This window comes from Elgaria multicarinata, chromosome 18 (assembly GCF_023053635.1).
Source record: "Elgaria multicarinata webbii isolate HBS135686 ecotype San Diego chromosome 18, rElgMul1.1.pri, whole genome shotgun sequence".
In the NCBI taxonomy this organism is placed as follows: Eukaryota; Metazoa; Chordata; class Lepidosauria; order Squamata; family Anguidae; genus Elgaria; species Elgaria multicarinata.
The window spans coordinates 14085046-14105216 of NC_086188.1; the positions used below are offsets into that span (position 1 = coordinate 14085046).

At 47.3% G+C, this 20171-nt stretch overlaps 2 protein-coding genes across 3 annotated transcripts in view; one reads left to right on the top strand and one right to left on the bottom strand.

The window, feature by feature from the left end:
• Positions 1–15216: 15216 nt before the first annotated feature.
• RNFT2 (ring finger protein, transmembrane 2) overlaps positions 15217–20171 on the bottom strand; it is a 34133-nt gene continuing 29178 nt past the window's right edge. For both annotated transcript variants that reach the window (XM_063143701.1, XM_063143702.1), the window contains exons 8-10: positions 19830–19895; positions 17929–18030; positions 15217–16033 (exon numbers count right to left, since the gene is read on the bottom strand). In XM_063143701.1, the coding sequence (XP_062999771.1) occupies positions 15899–16033; positions 17929–18030; positions 19830–19895 (303 nt within the window). In that variant the 3' untranslated portion in view covers positions 15217–15898. The remainder of the gene's footprint in view (positions 16034–17928; positions 18031–19829; positions 19896–20171) is intronic.
• LOC134410777 (trans-1,2-dihydrobenzene-1,2-diol dehydrogenase-like) lies at positions 16967–17430 on the top strand. The gene has a single exon (XM_063144299.1). The coding sequence runs from the start codon at positions 16967–16969 to the stop codon at positions 17363–17365; it is 399 nt and encodes a 132-aa protein (XP_063000369.1). The 3' UTR covers positions 17366–17430.

Below are 20171 nucleotides of genomic sequence, written 5' to 3' on the forward strand. Positions count from 1 at the left end.
CATGCGACGTGGGGCCAGTGTGTGTGTCTACTGTGCCTTCTTGCTGCCATTGCAGCTGCTACCAAAGCCACACACCTGCCAGACAGCTGGAGGGGGCTTCATTGAAAGGTGCGCAGAGATGATGGGACGTGGGCCTTCCTTCTCAGCATAATCACACTCATGCCAAACTTGTTTTGATCAGCCCCTGCTTTGCCCGTGGACCGTCTTATTTATTTACAATATTGATATACCGCTGCGTATCTAAAACAGATTCTGGACAGGTAAATGTAGGAAGAAGACATTAAAAGATTAAAACAACACATTAAAATTGTTCTATTTAAAACAGAATACCAATAAAAACATTGGGTGGTCAGTTGAGGAATGCTTCCTGGAAAAGAGCGGTTTTCAGGAGGCGTTGGAAGCAGCACAGTGTTGGCACTTGCCTGACCTCCAGGGGCAGGGAGTTCCAAAGGGAAGGGGCCACCACAATAAAGGCTCTTCTCCTGGTGGACTCCAGTCGGACCATAGGTCCATGTGGAACCATGCCCTCTGATGACCTCAGTGACTGGGCAGGTTGGTAAAAGAGAAGGTGCTCTCTCAGGTATCCTGGTCCCAAATTATCCAGGGCTTTGTACAGTAGCACCAAAACCTTAAACATGGCCTGGTAGCCAATCTTGAGTTCAGTTCCCAGCTGAAAGAACCTCAGGTTGTAGAGTTGGGAAAGAGCCCTGCCTGAAACCTTGAAGAATTCAAGAGACAGAGAGACCAGTGGTCTGGCTCAGGCTGGGGCAAAGTCCCCCAGTGGCTGAAGGGGGATTTGAACCCGAGCCTCCCCTGCTTGGAATGGCGTGAGTTGCCGTCCAACCCATCTGCAGTGCATCTGGTTGAGGAAGGCTGTCCTAGCCTAGTGCCCTGAACTGCTACACTACGTTGGCTCTCCAAGGAGGGAATGTGAGAGACCCAGACAACAGTTGGAAAAAAGAGTCATGTGCAGCCCAACCCTAGGCACAGCTGGAGTGTTGTTGTTGTTGAACCATGGGTTGTTTGTTTAACCGTGGGTTAGCATATTGTCTGAACCCAGGACATTTTCTTCAGGGTGGCTTGTTAACCACACAGTATGGCTGATTTTTCTTGAACAAGCCACCTTGAGAACCCATGGTTTATTGTTGGATTGTTCAGGGTGGTTAACAAGTCCCTCTGCATGGTTAACAGGCCACCCTGCGGAAAATGCGCTGCGTTCAGACAGCACGATAAACCCACGGATCAACAACAGTCCCTGCTCAACCACTGCGTGTGGGTTAGCGTCTTGTGTGAACCCAGCCAAAGACTTTGTGTTATATTTGGGGGTGTTTAATCGTTCTGAACCACCCAGGAAGCTTTGGCTGCTCTTTTCCAGGAAGCATGATATCACTCTTCAAATACTTGACAGGTTGTCACACAGAGGAGGGCCAGGATCTTGTCTCGATCCTCCCAGAGTGCAGGACGCGGAATAACGGGCTCAAGTTACAGGAAGCTAGATTCCGGTTGGACATCGGGAAAAACTTCCTGACTGTTAGAGCAGTATGACAATGAAACCAATTACCTAGGGAGGTCGTGGGCTCTCCCACCCTAGAGGCCTTCAAGAGGCAGCTGGACAGCCATCTGTCTGGGATGCTTTAAGGTGGGTTCCTGCATTGAGCAGGGGGTTGGACTGGATGGCCTTATGGGCCCCTTCCTATTCTACTATTCTATGGTTCTATACCTTGCTTGAGTGTTTAAGATTGTCGCAAATGCACAATCATGCATCCGCCGATTCTTTTATTGTTGCCGTGTGCACTCTTGCTTCCTCGCTGAGCCTTTAATGTTTGGCGTTTACCCGCTCTGCAGAAGCTAACTGACTTGTGTCACTGGGCTTGTGCGTCATGTCACTGGTTTTTGAAAGAGAGAGAGAGGGAGAGAGAGAGGGAGAGGGAGAGGGAGAGAGAGAGAGAGAGAGAGAGAGAGAGAGAGAGAGAGGAGGGAGAGAGGGGGAGAGAGAGAGAGAGAGAGAGGGAGGGAGAGAGAGAGGGAGAGGGAGAGAGAGAGAGAAGGAGGGAGAGAGAGAGGGAGGGAGAGGGAGAGAGAGAGAGAGAGCACTTCATGAATTGCAGCTGTTAAATATGCAATCTGACATCACCTTGGAAGGCCCAGCCAGGTTGTGCCGTGCCAGCCTGGCACGCAGCGCCGATTGCATTTTGCTCTCTCAGCCTAGCCGTGGCACAGCGTGTTAAATTAAAACCCTGCCTCTCCCTGCCAGCGCCACCACCAGCCTGGTCTTATGCCATCGGTGCTGCCAGTCGTTTCCCCTGCCATCAGCTGCTGAGCTGGCGCGGGGCAGCCCCGCCAAAATGTTCAGTGGAGTTAATTATCTGCATTCAGAGTTGGACCGATAACGTTTCCGGAGGCATCTCACGCTGGGCAGCGCAGAAGTCCAAAAAACGAAACAAAATACGGACGAGGGCTGAAGGCTTTTGCCCTCGCGATGGATCTGGGCCAGCTGAGTCAGCAGTAGGCAGTGTTTTTACATGCTAAACAGCGCAGCACATAGGAAAGAAACGGGATCTCTTGTGCAGTAGTTGTCAGCAGGAGTAAATGTTTGTTCCTTCTCCCCTGGCTTCCATTCTGTTTCCGGGCACAATTCAAAGTGCTAGTTACCACCTATAAAGCCCTCTACAGCTTGGGTCAGTCCTCTGAGATCTTCTAGGAGGCCCTTCTCTCAGTCCCAGCGCCATCACAGGCATGCCTGGTGGGAACACAGGACAGGGCCTTCTTGGTGGCTGCTCCCGGGCTCTGGCACTCCCTTCGCAGGGAAGCTAGACTGGCTCCCTCCGTGACGTGTTTTCAGAGGCAGGCAAAACCGTTTTTGTTCTGGCAAATAGTCTGAACCTCCATTATGTATTTTAATTATTATGTATTTAAAATGTTTTAAATGTTTTATATCGAGGTGTATTTATATTTTTAACTTTTGTATATTTCGATTTATAGGTTTTAACTGTAAATGTTTTAATTTTGTAAAACCACCTTGAGGCCCAGCATTGGGCAAAAGGCAGGATAATGATGATGATGATGATGATGATGATGATGATGATGATGATGATGATAATGGCTGAGTAGGAGAGAACCTTTCTGTCCTCTAAGTTCTCTGAGCAACCAGTGCCACAAAACACTCCAATATTAACTTTTTCTCAGAATCATTCTTTCCTTCTAACTGCAAACGGTGGTGGTGGAGTGCCTATCATTTCAGAAGCAGCTGGGACCACCCAAAAATGAGATGGCGGTTTCTACATAGTCACGGGAACACCCTAGTTCCCTGAGCAAATAGCCCCACAAAATGCTGTAATATTAACTGTGGTGGAACCGCTCAGCTTGACTCAGCGATTCCCCGGCCAAGGAAGGGGGGGCCTGACTCAGCCAGCCCAGACACACACCCCTTCACTGCCGCTTTTTAACCCTTTGAAGTCTAGGTTCTCAAGGAAACGACACCACATTCCAGAGATAGGGACCAAACACTTTTATTCTTCACACAACACACTTCCGTAAGGGTCCACACATTAAGGTAAACATGTAAGAGGTTTGGGGGGAAAACACAGACAAAGGAATAACACACTCAGGACAGCAGGGACTAATACCTCACCCTCACCCTTTACACGCTCAAGCCAATTGAATCCACACTCACTACTCACTTAACCACCCACCAGCCGTAACTCCGGCAAGGTCCCTTGCCCACTTGTACCCAAACCTAATCTAAAACATAGCAAACACTTAACTCTGCGACTCAACCTCTTTGTTGCTCACTTCGACTCAGCTTCACGCCGAACTAGACTCCTCCCTTCAGCAGCCACGCGGAGCTTCTGCCATCCAGCCGGCCCGGCCTGGATGCTCTGGCTCACCACACACACACTGGACTCCTGACACCCACAGGAAAGAGGCCAGACCCTTGGGTGCCCAACCTTTTTCTTTCTTTCTTGGGCCCCCTTGTCACCAGACCCACCCAGACCAATAGAAACCCCATAGCAACCCACACCTCTCCCCCTCCCTAGGATGAAGCAAAAAATGTTCTCTTAAAGGAACCATGGGCTCAGCCCATGACATTAACCTTCCACATAAATGAGGGATCATTCATATCAGTATTCCCTCCTACTGTGAACTCTAGGGGTTGAGTGCCGATCAGTTTGGGAGGAGTCACTCAAGAAGATGGTAGCAGCTTCTGCACATTTGGGGAGACTCCTTAGAAATAAATACATCTGTAAATTGAAAGATTTAAAAACAAAAAAATATAACTGGTTTGCCTAGGAGGGTGAGGCCAAAGATACAAAAAATAACAGCATATTTCAGTTTAAAGTGCTTACTGTAAGTAACTCTGCCTTTCCCACCCCTGCGATAAACCATAGTTTATCATGACACCATAACACAGCTACCAACTGTGTGATATCTATAATCAACCAAACTTTCGCTTGCTGATATGTATGGATCTTAGCCACCAAATCTAAACCAAGGCAGGATCTACACTACTGATTTATAACGGTACGGAAGTGCATTGACAACTGTTGGGGCCCACGACACATTCCATTCAAACCGCTTTCATAGAGTTAGGTTCTGCTTGGTGTATATCTGGCCCACATTTAGATCACATTGTAATCGAATTATCCCTTTGAGAGTCATTTGATGCTGGGGCCGCTGTGGTGTTAATTTCAGCCGCCACTGTTTTCTGATTCTTTTGTGATATCAGCTGGAGGTTATCAATATTAGAATTAATCATAGTATTGGATAAGGACATTTCAGGGCCTAGAGCGTCATCACATTTGGGTGGACAGCTATGGAAAACTGGTGGCTTAGGGTTTGTTCTCTGGCCTCATCTACACCAAGCAAGATATTGCACTATGAAAGTGGTATGAAAGTGGTATATAAAAGGCAGGAGCCACACTATTGCTTTATAGCGGTATTGAAGTGCACTGACAACTGTTGGGGCCCATTGACATATACCATATACCGCTTTCATACCACAGTACTCTGCTTGGTGAGGGTCCTGCCTTTTATAAACTGCTTTCATACCACTTTCATAGTGCAATATCCTGCACGGTGTAGGCCTGATCAACAGACCCTGCATCAGTGGTCCCAATATCCTTCTCCTGAGTCGTCGGATCAATAAGCATTTCAGTGTAAGAGCATTGTAATCATTAGTACGTCTTCTTCTTTTCCCCCACCCTCTGCCCCTCTCCGCAACTTTTCGTTAGGCTGAAGGAAGATTCTGGGTCCTTGGGAAGATTCCCCTGTCCCTGAAGGATTGCAGTCCTTGAGCGGTAGACGTGAAGAGCGAGATGGAAGGGCAATCGCGGATGCTGAGAGTGAGCGAGAGAAAGAGAAGATTGAGATCTGAGTAATGTGGACGGAGGGAACTGCCGTGTAGCCCGACGGTGAAACCAGCGCACATGTGTGTGTTTGTGTGTTGTGAACACGCTTTTGTACAGAAGCAGCAGCAACGGAGGAAGAAGAGGAGGAAAAGGAATGTAACCCTTTCCGTGTGCAAGCACGGGCTATCCGTGCATGCCTTGTACAGCAGATTCGTGGCGCGCAAGTTAGGGCTCCCAGTGTCCCTCGCCGTCGCTTGGGCGGCAGGGATGCGGCTGCCCGTTTTCCGACAGCACAGCGGTGCCATGCCGCGTTTGGCGTAAACAGAAGGCCCGCTTGCTGTCGCTGGGCTCCAGGCCAGCCACGGGGATGGGGTTTTAGCAGTCCCTGCAGAGATGCGGCCTTGCGTTGGTGTCTGTATCTATATCTCTTTACATATGGGTGGGGTGTACATATCTCTGTCGAATGGTCTAGGCGGGAGGGCAAGAGGAGATTTCTCTATACCTTTAGTTCTCCGGTGCTACGAATTAAGATTTGCCTGGAGCCAAGGTGTCTCCGTGGTGCTATGTTGTCGTCATTGTTGTTTTTTAAAATACTAATAATAATAATAAAAAGAAGTGAACCGTCTTAATAACACGTGAAACCGGGAGACGTGTGTTTTGGTCATTCGTATTTATAGGAATGGAAGGGCTAGGGTAGCTTTCCTGGTTATTTCCAGCCTTTCTGCCCATTTTATAGCTTTAACGGAGCCTCGCCTGTACGTTGTGTGAAGCACGAATTTGACGGTGCTTCTTGAAATCTGGTTACCATGAAATAGTTACCTCCTTAAGGGGGCAGTCCTATACATGGTTAGAAAGAGAGAGAAAGTCCTACAACTTTCAGCATTCCCCAGCCTCCATGCTGGCTGGAGAATGCTAGGAGTTGCAGTCCTTTTTTTCTGTCTCGGCATGCACGGGATTGCGGCCGCCATACTCTTAAAACGTCTAGGTAGTGTTTGGAGTTGGGGGTAACCATGGCGGCTTTTCCTGCAATTTTTTCTCTCCTTGGGTGCATGCTTACAGGTGAAGGATGTCCGCTTTCGTAACTGGGAGACTCAGCTGAATTATTCAGCTGGACGAATACGAAGTAGAAATCGTGATTTTTGATTATGGCTTGCAAAGAGAGAGGTCTTCCTGCGACCCCCTTTCACCTGGCACCAGAGCGACCTATACAGGGAGAAGAATCGCCATTCTCAGTAGAGCACTGTACGGAGCTGACAGTTACGGTTTAATCAAGGTCACAGTTATTTGGGGGAAAAGAAGAGGCAGATTCCATTATTACCTGTGAAAAAAACAGCTGGCCCTTTTAGTTACTATAGAGTTTGGTCTCTAAGCACTTAAAGTCTAGGCCGCTGCTCAGTGAAACAAGGATTTAAGAAATCACCCCCTTTTAGCCTCTATTTACTTGGATGTTCAACTGCCAAGCACTGTTTTCCAAATTACACAAAAGCAGCAACTACACAAATACACACCTGTGCTAGATTGAACCCCAACTGAGTTTACAGTCATTCTTAAGAATGAATTTCTGGAGTTTCTGCATTAAACAAGCTGGTACTTTTGCATTGGGGTTTGCTCAGATTTAGCTTTCAGATCTGTTTATGGCACCAAGGCTCAGTTGTACGCTGTCAAGAGTGCCTCTGAGCATGCACCGAGTGCCTTTCCTCTTCTGCCAGCAGCCCTTGCAATCACAACAAGCCGCTACACACCTGTGGGGCAGGAATAGTTTCCAGTCATAGTTGAGTCTTCACAGCCGTGTGTGTGTGTGTGTGTGTGTGTGTGTGTTTAAAAGAAATTAGCTTCCAAATTGCTACTGAGGTGTGATTCGAACTCAGAACGCACACATACAAGTGAGAAAATTGTGAAATGGACATGATGTCGCCCTTTCGCTTATCTGGGAATGTATTCCTGTCACACGCGGTGCACTTTCAAGGAATAAAGGTGAAGTGGGGCTCTGCAAAAATTGGATTCGTTAGCAAGAATTCTGTTACCCTTGGGGCACCGTAAATTAGCCCTTCGCAGTAGCTTTGTAAAGAAAAAAGAATACCCCCCTTTGTGAATTATATCAACTGTAGGTGTTTATATCACAAACCGTATTAAGAACTAAAGCAACAGAGCACATCAAGCCCAACCCTTCTCAGTGTCTGCAGCATTTAAATCCTGCACAATCCATAGGTTGAAGTGCATTTCCACCTTGGTTCATAGAATTGTAGAGTTGCAAGGGACAATGAAGGCCATCTAGTCTGACCCCCAGCTCAACAATGCAGGATGCAACTATAGCATCCCTGGCAAATGGCCATCCAGCCTCTGCTTAAATCCTCCAGTGAAGGAGACCTCACCACCTGTCGAGACAATCGGTTCCATTCCTGAACAGCTCCCACTGTTAGGAAATTTCTCCTAATGTTGAGCTGATATCTCCTTCCTTGCAATGTCCACACATTAGTTCTACTTGTGCCCTTTGGGGCATCAATACAACTCTCCAGATATCTGAAGACAGCTACAATGTCTCCCCTTAATTTTGCTGGAACGTTCACCGGAGAGATAAGAGTGGCTTTTGTATGAACCTCTAAAGAAATCTATTCCACAAGGAATCACAACTTTGAAATTCATCTCCCAAATGGACGCGAGAGACATAGCATGAGCTGTTTGATAAACAGGTGGTCCTATTGACCACTTTTCAGATCTGGGCTGTATTTATCCGCTTATATAGCATCCTTGGCGTGCGCTGCGTTTGGCAGAGTGCAGGAGGGCAGGTCTATGTCCCGAGGAGCTTACACTGTAAAGTTTGACTTCGGGCTGACGACAGGAAGTGGAGGCAGGATGTGTGCAGAATTTTGTAAGTTTTGTGTAAGAGCGGGAGAGGGGCATTTGAGGTGGAAGAGTAAATGTGAGAGGATATGCCCAAGTGGAGAACAGGCGTTTTGCCCACATGTTTTCAAATAGAATAGCGAAGGCTAGCTGTTTGTTTTGGGGGCGGGGGGAGAAAAAGGCACCAGTGATTCTTCCGAATGCAATTTCTACATTAGTTAACTGATACGGTACAGAATACTGCATGTATAGAATTAGGGAAGGAAACAGAAGACCAAGAGAGTGTACCATTGAATACGAGAATAACCGTCCTCTCTTTCTCTTTTTACTCACGCACACGTTTTTGGGGTGCGGTGCCTTGATGTCCTACTTGTGACTTTCTAGATGTATCTGCCCGTCTCTCTGCAAACTGAATGCTGGACTAGATGGACTTTTGGTACGATCCTGCAGGGTTCTCCTTAGGTTCTTAAAATGCCCGTCCTTAGGGCCAACCTAGGCACACTCTGATTTCTGTAATTAGGAATTACGAGCAGTGGGGTGCAGCTAGGTAATTTTCGACCCCGGGCTTAAAAGTCTTATTGGGGGCCATTAAACGGGCATGTATAGGGCTTCAATTGTAAAGCACCCAACTGACATTTCTCTTACCTCCATCCAAATACCATTCTGTGCTTTAAAACGGTGCCTACGTTCCTAATGTGTTAGAACAACAGCCAGATGGCTCACCAAGCCTGACTTTTTTAAAAAAGGGAAGAAAATTCTCTGAGCGTGCGCAGTTTTGCATTTGAAACTCACTTAACTCACAGCCCTGCCATGACTACAGGGACAAAATGGTGTGTGCTTCTGCCACCCTGATGGCCTCATCACCCACCACTCTCCTTTAGAAGACCCTTGAGCTGTGGGTTCCTGGACTTCAACCCCACGCTGATTCCCAAAATGTTCTAAAGTTAATAACAAGTGTGGGATGCTAACGCCGAGGGACTTTACTCATCTACACTGCATTGGAAGGGAAGCTTCCATTGGAGTGAATGGATAAAATCCAACAAAAGTCCTACTTAAAGCCATTGAAATGAATGGGTCATAAGTCAGCCATGACTAACTTTATTCCATTTCATTTCAGTATATCTAGTCTAAGTAGGACTTGTGTTCGATTTTACCCAATGGGAGCATTCCTTCCAAGGTAAACAACAGGCACAGGGCTTCTGATCTGGATCAGGGCTGCCGTGGGGTGTGCGTGAAGGCTATTTATCTTTAAAAATCTATTCCATGGTGCTATGTCTACTTCGGCCCTTTCCCATTTCTCAATATTCTGTGCTTTTCTTGTGTGACCTGAACACAAAGCACACACATATGCCCCATCAAGACTGACAGGTTAGTGCATGAATTGACGTCTCTTCTAGAAACAAAAGACTTGAAGCATCAGCCCTGAAAGGCTCTCCCAATGAAATACCATATTAAGGTGTAGTTCATAAATCCCGTTAACTGGCTGAAAGACATTTAGGATGCATGTTTAGACAGAAAAAAGTCCTACAACTCTCAGCAATCTCCAGCCAGCATAGACAGGGGCGGGAGAGGGGAGTCCTTTTTAGACTTTTTTTCTGTCTAAACGTGCATAGGATTGGGTGATTAATTGATTGACAGCCCTAATTCACCGTCCATTGTTAGACTTAAATAAATTGACAATCTATAAGCCAGTCAACAGATTTCATAGCCTTGTTGCTCACGAGGGCTGTCGTTCGGCTCTGAAAAGTTTTGGAGCCCAGGCCTATAGGACATAAATCTGCATAAAGTTTGTATAAGTTCATTTATCTCTATATATGCAATAATTACTAGGATTTATTTAAACTTTAAATTTATTTTAAAAGTAGAGTGGGTTTTCAATGAACTGTGCATTGTTGGGTTGTCTGAACCTAGCCGTGCTAACAAACCATGGTTTGTTAACCACAAACAACCCATGAAGAGAAGCCATGGTTTGTTGTTGGGTTGTGAATTACGGGTTGTTTGTGGTTTAACAAACTATGGTTTGTTAGCACAGCTGGGTTCAGGCAACACAACCACCCCACGGTTCAACCCGTACTCAACCTTGAGTGGGGCTTATCGTGTTGTGTGACCCCAGCCATTGCTTTTTTTCCGTTTGCCTTTCAGCAGGGCTGTAAAAAAACGGGGCGAGTGTTGTAGCTTAGCAGTAAATCACCTGCTTTGCATGCAGATCACAGACTCAATGGCTGTTATCTGCAGTTAAAGGATTGGGTAGCAAGAGGAGGGGAAAAACTGTGCTGAGCCCTCTAGAGAACCACTACCAGTTGGAGCAAGCAATACTGGGTTAGATGGACAAATAATTTTACCTAGTATTAGGCAATCCCTTCGGTTCCTATTTCATTAGCTCTTTGGGGTTTTGCCTTACAGCACTGTTTTCTGGCTGCTTGATTACTTTCTCGTTATTTATGCTTTTTTAAAAAAAAATGTTTTCATGATTTTACATTATTGTGATTCTCACTACCCTGGTTTTAAGCTGTTTTGAACACATGCTGGAAAAGCATGCTATAGATATATAATATATATTTCAAATAAATAAAGCAATGGTTAATTGTAGCTTCCGGGTGCTATCTTTGGAATATGGTGCAAACTGCTATCTTTGGAATATGGTGATCTACACATGGTTTTTGTGTCGCTCCCTACACAGAAGTGGCTTCCATGGATGTAATCAGAAATGTGGAGTTGATCTAAGGGGGCAGGCAACCTGGTGTCCTCCAGATCTTTTGGAACCACAACTTCCAGAAGTCACTTCTTAACCTTTGTTTAGAGTCGGATGGGACTTTCTCCCATCCTTTTGTAAGAGGATTTTCCTATGTCAGAGACTTTGTACATATTTATAATGACTTTATTAAAAAAAAAATTAAGTACAAGGATTCAAATTGCCTGTGTGTGTTTGTCTGCCTGTTGTTCATTCTTCAAAATGTTCAATTTGTCACTGCAAACTTCCCCTCAACCTGCCCCTGTGCAATTAGAAGATTTATGTATGGAACTACACTACACTTGGGTGAACATTTCACTTCCTAGATCTGGAAATGGCTTCAAAAATTGGATGTGCGTCCAGTGTGGATGCCGCCTACCTGCTCTGCATTACTGTAAGGGACACGTGTGTGTGTGTGTGTGAAACTGGGTCTTCTCAACACCAAATTCCTCCTGAACAACCCAGTTTCACTGCAAGTTAAGCAAACTGTGTGTGCTTCAAGGGCGCCACCTAGGCTGCAATACCGGCCTGTCAGCTGACCCCCAAGAGCCAATGCCTGTCTACCAGGCCCTATATAGCCAAAGCCTCAGAGTTCGCTCCTCAGTCTGAGCGACTCATCTTTGCTGTGAGGACGCTGCCCAAGCCCCTACTTCCTGGAAACTTATCCCTTGCTTTTTAATATTTACTACATCTGGCCCTTCTAATCTTCTGTTGTTCCCTTGGAGAACCAAAGCTGGTCCTTTGAACCTTTGGATGGGGTTGGGGAAATCTGGGGAACTTCAGAGGGCCAGGAGTTCTGCAGGCCTGCAGCCAAACCTACATAAAGTGATAGCTAGAGGGGAAAGGGTACCATCTGATCCACTGGGCACAGCAGGGGGCTGAGGACATAGGATTTGGCTTCTGGAAGCAGCCCCAAACTAATTTTAGCAGTTGCAACTAAAATAAGCCGGTTGTGTGCTATTTGCTAGTGAGAAATGTTACCGAGGATGTCAGTGTCAATAAATGTCTCAATGGAAACAAGGCAGTGCACGCAAAAGACCACATATGCCCAGGAATACACATCCCACAGCCAGTTTTGTTCCTGCAGTACCTAATCCAGAAAGCGCTATGCTCACGCCAGCCCTGTTCACACATGTACCCTGGTTTACATACACGGATTTCCTTTGTTGGATTAGGAGGTATATTTCAGGCATATCCCGTCTCAGCGAAGGAAGCAGTTAACAACTTTTCTCCATATTTCCTCCTTGTCTCTCCCAACCAAGGACTTTCAGAGAAGCTGCAATATGTGCCAATTCAGCAGCGGAGGGATGGCGGATTCCATTCTGGGTTTTAGTGACAACCAGCCACAACTCTGAAGGTGCTATCCAAGGTGCTGAACCCATTTTGGGGTTAGAGTTCAGCACTTTGAGTAGCACCTTTAGAGTTCTGGCTGCCAATGGCCCTTGAGGTGGCCATTATAGAGTTTGTACGGGTTTTCATTTTAAGCTTTGTTAAATTCTTTTAATTCAGTTAAGGCTAATAGGTTTATTGTATTTTTGTAAACTGCTGACCTATTTTATTTTATGTACAGCGCTTTGTAATAAAGCGCTATATAAATTAAATTATATATTAACATCTAAAACCCAGAAGGAAATCACCACCCCTCCAAAGTTGGAGCCACCAGCTTCCACTGGGACAATGCCAAACAAAATCCCTCTGCCATTTTGCATCAGAGAAATGATACGTCACGCAAGGTAAAATCAGGTGGAAGTCTCCAATTTGTCTTCTTCCCTTCGAACCGTGAATCTTTTGGACGTCATTTAGGCATTTTAAACACTTCCAAGAAAGGAAGAGAATTTGCAACTCAGGTTTCATTGGCATTTAGATTTGAAAGCCTAAACGTAATATGAAACCCGGCATTTAAAAGAATGTCGGGACGCAGACAAGCTGGAGCGTGTTCAGAGGAGGACAACCAGGATGATCAGGGGTCTGGAAACAAAGCCCTATGAAGAGAGACTGAAAGAACTGGGCATGTTTAGCCTGGAGAAGAGAAGATTGAGGGGAGACATGATAGCACTCTTCAAATACTTAAAAGGTTGTCACACAGAGGAGGGCCAGGATCTCTTCTCGATCCTCCCAGAGTGCAGGACACAGAATAATGGACTCAAGTTACAGGAAGCCAGATTCCAGCTGGACATCAGGAAAAACTTCCTGACTGTTAGAGCAGTGCGACAATGGAATCAGTTACCTAGGGAGGTTGTGGGCTCTCCCACACTAGAGACCTTCAAGAGGCAGCTGGACAACCATCTGCCAGGGATGCTTTAGGGTGGATTCCTGCATTGAGCAGGGGGTTGGACTCGATGGCCTTGTAGGCCCCTTCCAACTCTGCTATTCTATGAAAAATACAAACCAGGAGCAGCCAGGACAGAGGAGAAGGACGGGGGAACCTCTTTCTTTCAATCCGAGGGCTGTATTCAGTTTCGGAGAAGCCCTTGGGAGTCGCATTCCGGTGGTGGGTGTGGCCAAAGGCAAAGAGGTGTGGCCAAAAACACGCACACAAAAAAAGCCAGCCCTTTTGTAGCTCAAAGCCCTTGCTGCATTTCAACCTTTTGAAATGGGAAAACTGCACAAAAGTCGGGAATCCATCAAATCATTGTTGGTTGGGGGAAAGGAGATGTGGCCATCCGGGGAATCTTGGAGGGCCAGATAGGAACCCCACGCAGGCCGGATTTGGCTTGCGGCCCCCAGGGTTCCCCAACCCAGAAACAGACACTCTTTCTGCCTTGGGAATACACGATACAAACTGTTACCATTTATTTATTTTGCATCCGTGTTTGCAATTTGTATGCTTTATTCTAAACCCAGTGTGTGTGTGTGTGGTTTCTTTTTATAGAATTACATTTCCCCCCCACAAGGAGAGGCACTGTGGAAAGAAAAGGGCTAGATAAATAATAGACAATGGCGGTAATCAGTTGATTGCCCATAAATAAAATAATAAATATAATAAATAAATAAACCAACCAACCATGGTTTATGAGACTGTGGCCAAGCACCATTCCTTCTTTACCTTTACCTTTCTCCTACCATACACTGGTTTCAGAGTGAAGAACCTGGCTTGCACTATGCCAGAGTCCCCCATAATATCCATACCAAGAAACTCTGGCTTTGTATCACTTAAACACAATGGGGAACCCTGGTTTCATGCAAGCCAGGATTTTTGCACTGAAGCTGTGATGCAATGGAGGAGGAAGAGGCGTGCGGCATCTAAACACAGCTAGTATAGTAGTATGTGGAGACACACAGAGACCATTTCTGCTGTGATACACACAAGGATAGCTTGTAATACAGTGGCTGCATTTAAACATCACGCTAAGCCATGGTTTATGTTAACTATGGTTAGTTGCTTTAGCCATGAATCATTTTGCAGAATGTGGCTTGTTTTCCCTATTTCTGCTTTGTTTCTCTCCCACCCATTTTGCCGATCTCCAGAGCGGTTTCATACTCAGGCTGCTGTTTCTTGGTGCCTCTGTTTCAGGGTGGACCGCAGCACAAAGGAGATAACCCACAGTCCTGGGTTCAGACATCACAAGCCATGATTTCAACAAACCATAAGCCAACAGTAAACCATGGGTTCTGTTTGCGGCTTATCGCTGGTTAACAAACTATGGCCCAATTCAAAGTGCTGGCATTAACATTTAACGCCTTAAATGGCTTGGGGCCAGGCTATCTGAAGGAATGCCTCCTCCCGTATGTACCTTCCCGGACCCTAAGGTCATCCTCAGGGGTCCTTCTCCGCGAACCCCTGCCAAAGGAAGTGAGGCAGGTGGCTACCAGGAGGAGGGCCTTCTCTGCTGTGGCACCCCGGCTGCGGAATGAGCTCCCTAAGGAGGTTCACTTGGCACCTACATTATATGCTTTTAGACGCCAGGTGAAGACCTTTTTATTCTCCCAGCATTTTAACAGTCTATCAATAAATTTTAACTTGGTGTTTTAAGGTTGTAATTTTGCATTGCTGCTGTTTTTATCTGGTTGAGCTTTTATATTGTATTTTATATTATGGTTTTATACTGTTGCTTTATACTTTGAATGTTTTTAATTTTTGTGAACCGCCCAGAGAGCTCCAGCTATTGGGCGGTATAGAAATGTAATAAATAAATAAATAAATTGTTTGTGGGGATAGGTTCAGGCACAACAAGCCAGATTTCAACAAACCACAGTGTGGCTTAGCGTGATGTGCGAACAAAGCCGGTGTGTCCTCGTTCAACGGAGTAGGCTCCATTCAATGTTGATGCGAGAGCTCTACAGAAATAGTACTGGTTAAAATAAATAGATATTTAAAACAACAGCAGCAAAAACACACCCAACTGATTAATGCAGAGCAAATAGTCATTTAGGGAAGCGCGGACCACGACATAGGCAGCAAATGAAACTCTGGCATACAATACTGTATTCTCAGACGGCTGCACCACATCAACAGGGGAATGTGTGAACACCATCAACACGCAGGCAGGCGGATGGATCATTTGCAAGCAGCCCTTCTGCAAATCCACCAAAGTCTGCTCATCTGGGCACACGCAATAAGAAATATTGATTTCTCTGATAATATACGAAGGGCCCTGCTGGATCAGAACCAAGTCCATTTCGTCCAAAAATAGCCAACCAAGCACTTCTAGGAGGTCCTCTACCATCACTGCCTGCCCCCCTTCACTGCTCAGCAGCTCATATTTGGTGGTACACTGCCTTTGAACATGGAGGTTCCACTTCACCATCATGACTAGTTGCCATGAACAGACTGTGAAATTCCTCCAATCTCTTTTAAAGCCATCTAAGTTAGTGGCCATTGTCACATCCTGTGGCAAGGAGTTCCATCAGTTAATGGCGTGCCCTGTGAAGAAGGGAAAGGAGTTACGGTGACTTCAGATAAGTAGGCAGGGAAATGCTCCTCCTTCTCCCTCCTCACTCTTCCAAGCAGGTCCTATTGCTTTGTAAAACCTGGACGTTAATACACCTGGAAATGAGCGGAGGTGGTGCCGTCCTTCCAACACCGAAGAGTTTCCACAGCCACCGAGCGGCAGAGCGGGCAATTCTTCTCCCGATCAAACCAAAGGCAGAGGCATTCTTCACAAAAGACGTGCTGTACAGACAGAAGGGACACAAGACAGGCCTCTGGATAATTTTTCATTTAATATTGCATTTATATCCCGCCTTTTTTCCTGCAAGGAATCCAAAGCGGCATACATAATCCTCCTCCTCTCCATTTTATCCTCACAACAGCAACCCTGAGAGGTAGCTTGGGCTGAGAGTCTGTGGCTGGCCCAAAGTCACCCAGTGGGTTTCCATGGCCAAGGGGGGGGACTAGAACCCGGATCTCCCAACTCCCAGTCCAATGCTCTAACCACTACACCAGACTGGCTCTCTGTACGTGTCTCCACACAGAAGGGGATGAGAGTGGAAGGCAGCCATTCCACCAGCTCAGCTGAAAGTAGGGATGACACGAGCGCCCAACTGGGTACGGGAGTCCAATGGACACCCCTGCACCCCCACCAGGCCCCGCTCATCCCACCCCCGACCTGCTCACCAAGCAGATCCGGCAGCTGACCATTTCCCTAGTCAGCTGCCATTTTGGGTTTTTGTTGTTGTTTATTCGTTCAGTCGCTTCCGACTCTTTGTGACTTCATGGACCAGCCCACGCCAGAGCTTTCTGTCGGCTGTCGCCACCCCTAGCTCCCCCAAGGTCAAGTCCGTCACCTCCAGAATATCATCCCTCCATCTTGCCCTTGGTCGGCCCCTCTTCCTTTTGCCTTCCACTTTCCCTAGCATCAGCCTCTTCTCCAGGGTGTCCTGTCTTCTCATTATGTGGCCAAAGTATGTCAGTTTTGCCTTTAATACCATTCCCTCAAGTGAGCAGCCTGGCTTTATTTCCTGGAGTATGGACTGGTTGGATCTTCTTGCAGTCCAAGGCACTCTCAGCATTTTCCTCCAACACCACAGTTCAAAAGCATCTATCTTCGGTCCTCCTTTTTGGTTTTCAAAATATGGTCACCCTACATAGAACAGAACTGTGACAATGAGGCACCCAGGGGTGGACAAAACGGTTTCGATCATCCTGAACTATTCAGGTAAACGCCAGGCTGTCCTCACCTGCACCATGACAGCCCGGATGCCCAATCGAGCAAGTATTAACGGCACCAAGGGCATGATTGAGATTCCGTCCCCCTTCTGGTGCCCGACAGAACTGGTGATCAATGGGCAGAAGGGAGAGTTCCCCCTGCCTCCGCCAACTCAGAAATTGCACTTCACCAACAGCTCCGGCTTGCGATATGAAGCAGAACATGTCCGACAATGTCTCCTGAAAGGCTTGAAGGAAAGCCCTATCCTGACTCATGCAGACAGCGAGCTGGTCAATTCCATCTTAGATGAAGCTCGCCGGCAGGTGGGAGTGTTGTACCCTCAGGACAAAGCATGACACCCTCCCGATTCTCTTTGCTTGAATCTCGGGGTCCCTGTATTCCTTACTCAGCCAAAATGCTCACATGGGCAGACTTCAACTATGTGGTGGGCGGGTGGGGGAATCTATGGTCAATAAAATAGCCTTTGCAAACAGTGGGGGGGGGGAAGCATCTATCTTCCTTCGCTCAGCTTTCCTTATGGTCCAGCTCTCGCAGCCATAGGTTACTACGGGGAATACCATTGCTTTAACTCTGCGGACCTTTGTTGTCGGTGTGGTGTCTCTGCTCTTAACTATTTTATCAAGGTTTGTCATTGCTCTCCTCCCAAGAAGTAAACGTCTTCTGATTTCCTGGCTGCCGCCACTTCCACCACATTGATTTTACGGAAATCCCTGCGCTGCCGTTCCTACGCAAATGTCAGCTCGCCACGGGGATGGTTGGCTGCTGGACTCTCTCGTCAGGTGAGAGCCTGCAGGGACAGGGCAGAGGTGAGTCCATCCAGCCCGGGCTGGGTGAGTCGAACCGCTTGTCCGCGCTGCCCGAGCTCTGAAAACAAAACACAACCATCAGTGGTGCTTACCTGGCACAAGAGGACCAGGGGGTCCCGGAATTTGGCCTGGCAGATGGCACAGATGTCCCCCGCCTCACTGCACTGTTGATTCGTCGCCCGGACTCCGTAGCTCTGTCAAAGGGAAAACGCGTGGTCAAGTCCTGGAATTCACCGGCGATTTAGATTTTAGAGGGGGATTAGATGAATCCACAGGCTACAAGTGGTGATGGCTACTGAGTACTGCCAGGGTCTGTCATGTCTAGCCCTGCTCCCCCTGGGTTGGAAGAAGGTGTTTCAGGTAATCAATCAGAATCAGACTCTGAAGAAGAGGAGTCAGCGCCAGAAACAGGCCAACCTGTACCAGTGGGGGAGAAAGCTCTCACGGGCTCTTCCCCAGCTGGAAGCGAACCCTCTCCAGAGCTTATCTTGTCAAGGGCAAACAATACACAGTCAGTGGGAAGCCAATATTCTTCCAAGGGGGACAGCACGGAGAGGTAGGCTGATCCTAGAGTACGCTGCAGACTAAAACAGGCGGGGCTAAAGGAAGGCGACAGAAAATCAGCCTGGCTGGCGTCTTGTCAGAAGCTGCCTCAGAACTAGTCTCTCTGAAGTTAACGCGTCTTGGGAAAGGGCTTTGAAAGAACAATTGTCTTGCTTAGTTTGCAAAGTTTTGCCTAAGGGAAAATTCCTAGAGATTAGTCTCTCTTCAGGTGGGAAGAGATGTTTATTGCTTGAATAAAGCTGTGTGGATTACTTAGCAGGCCTCATTATTATCTCCCAAGAAGGCAGGAGGTTTTGAGGAACACGACAGCGTCAAAGGCAAGTGGGGCAACATCAACCATAGACTCTTGTCCTGTCTGTGGATTTCTTGTCCTGCCTATTGGCCACCATGAGAACAGAATGCTGGACCAGATGGATCCTCAGTGTGATCCAGCTGGACTCTTCCTGTGCTCTGATGTTCCTCGTAATTTAAGGAAGGGCATGGTTAGGATGATGAAAGAGGTGCTCAGTGCTCATCAGGAGGTTCAGGCCCAGAGAGTTTCTTGCTCCAGGCCCAGAGAGTTGGCCCTGCTTGTGACAAGCTGCACTTTTCAAAATGCCCTTTCTACACCGCTCTAGTCCTAAAACATAAAGGATCCCTGGCTTTCATTGCCTAGGTCACCCTAGGAGTCAAAGGGAAACGTTACCCAACAGGCACTGCGCTGAAGACCTGTTGGCAGTTGCGTGGTACCCAGTTTGGTGCAAAGATGTTCTGGAAGAATTTGGCTACTTTCAGGGGTTACGCCTGCTTTGCTGGACTTCTCAGTTCAAACCTCAACTCGCTCTTCTGATGTGAGCAGTAGTGTAGCTAGCTCGTTTTAGACCCTGGACTGAATAGCCTTATGAGGACTCACCTTCCAATGGCTGTGGCTGGGTTCACGCAACACACCTTCAGTGGTTGAGTGTGGGTTCTTGTGGGCAGTTTGTTGAACCGTGGGTTTGTGTGTGGTCCGAACCCAGGACGTTTTCTGCAGTGTGGCTTGTAAACCAGCCTGAACAACTCAACAACAAACCATGGGTTCTCAAGGTGGCTTGTTTGAGAAAAATAAACCACTGTTCATGGTTAACAAGCCACCCTGTGGAAAACGTCCTAGGTTCAGACAACACGCTAATTCACAGTTCAGCAAACAACCTATAGTTCAACAACAACCCGCACTCAACCACTGAGTATGGGTTAGTGTGATGTGTGAACCCAGCCATTAGGTATTACTTCAATTGTGAAGCACACAACTGACATTTCTCTTCTCCTCTCCCACCCTCGTCTCACGAGGAGTTTGTGTGGCACTGCAATCACGGGCGGGCGGCAGGGCAGCGAGCACCTGACAAAGCCGGGGGCGGGTGATTCCGTCCATCCCTACCATTACAGGAAAGCGAAACAGCGGCCTACTCACCTGAGGCGCGCAAAGGACCTTCAACGCCTTCCGCACACTTCCCACGCGGCCACAGATGTCGAAAGACTGGGACAAAAGACATAGAGGTTCCTTGTAGGCGGGGACGCATTAGTGCTGCCTCCTCAAGGAAAGGAGCATCGTTTTCTTGGAAACGAGAGGAAATTTGTGGAATTTCAGCCTCTCGTGCGGCTGGTAAAAACGCTATTGGCCGCAAAGGTTGCCCCCTTGTGCAGCGTAAGCTGGGATACGTTTGCACATGGCGGAACACAGGGGGCTTATTCAAGCAGGTCGGATTGTTTGCTCAGTGAATCTGCAGGGCTGGGAGGCTTGTGGCCCTCTGGA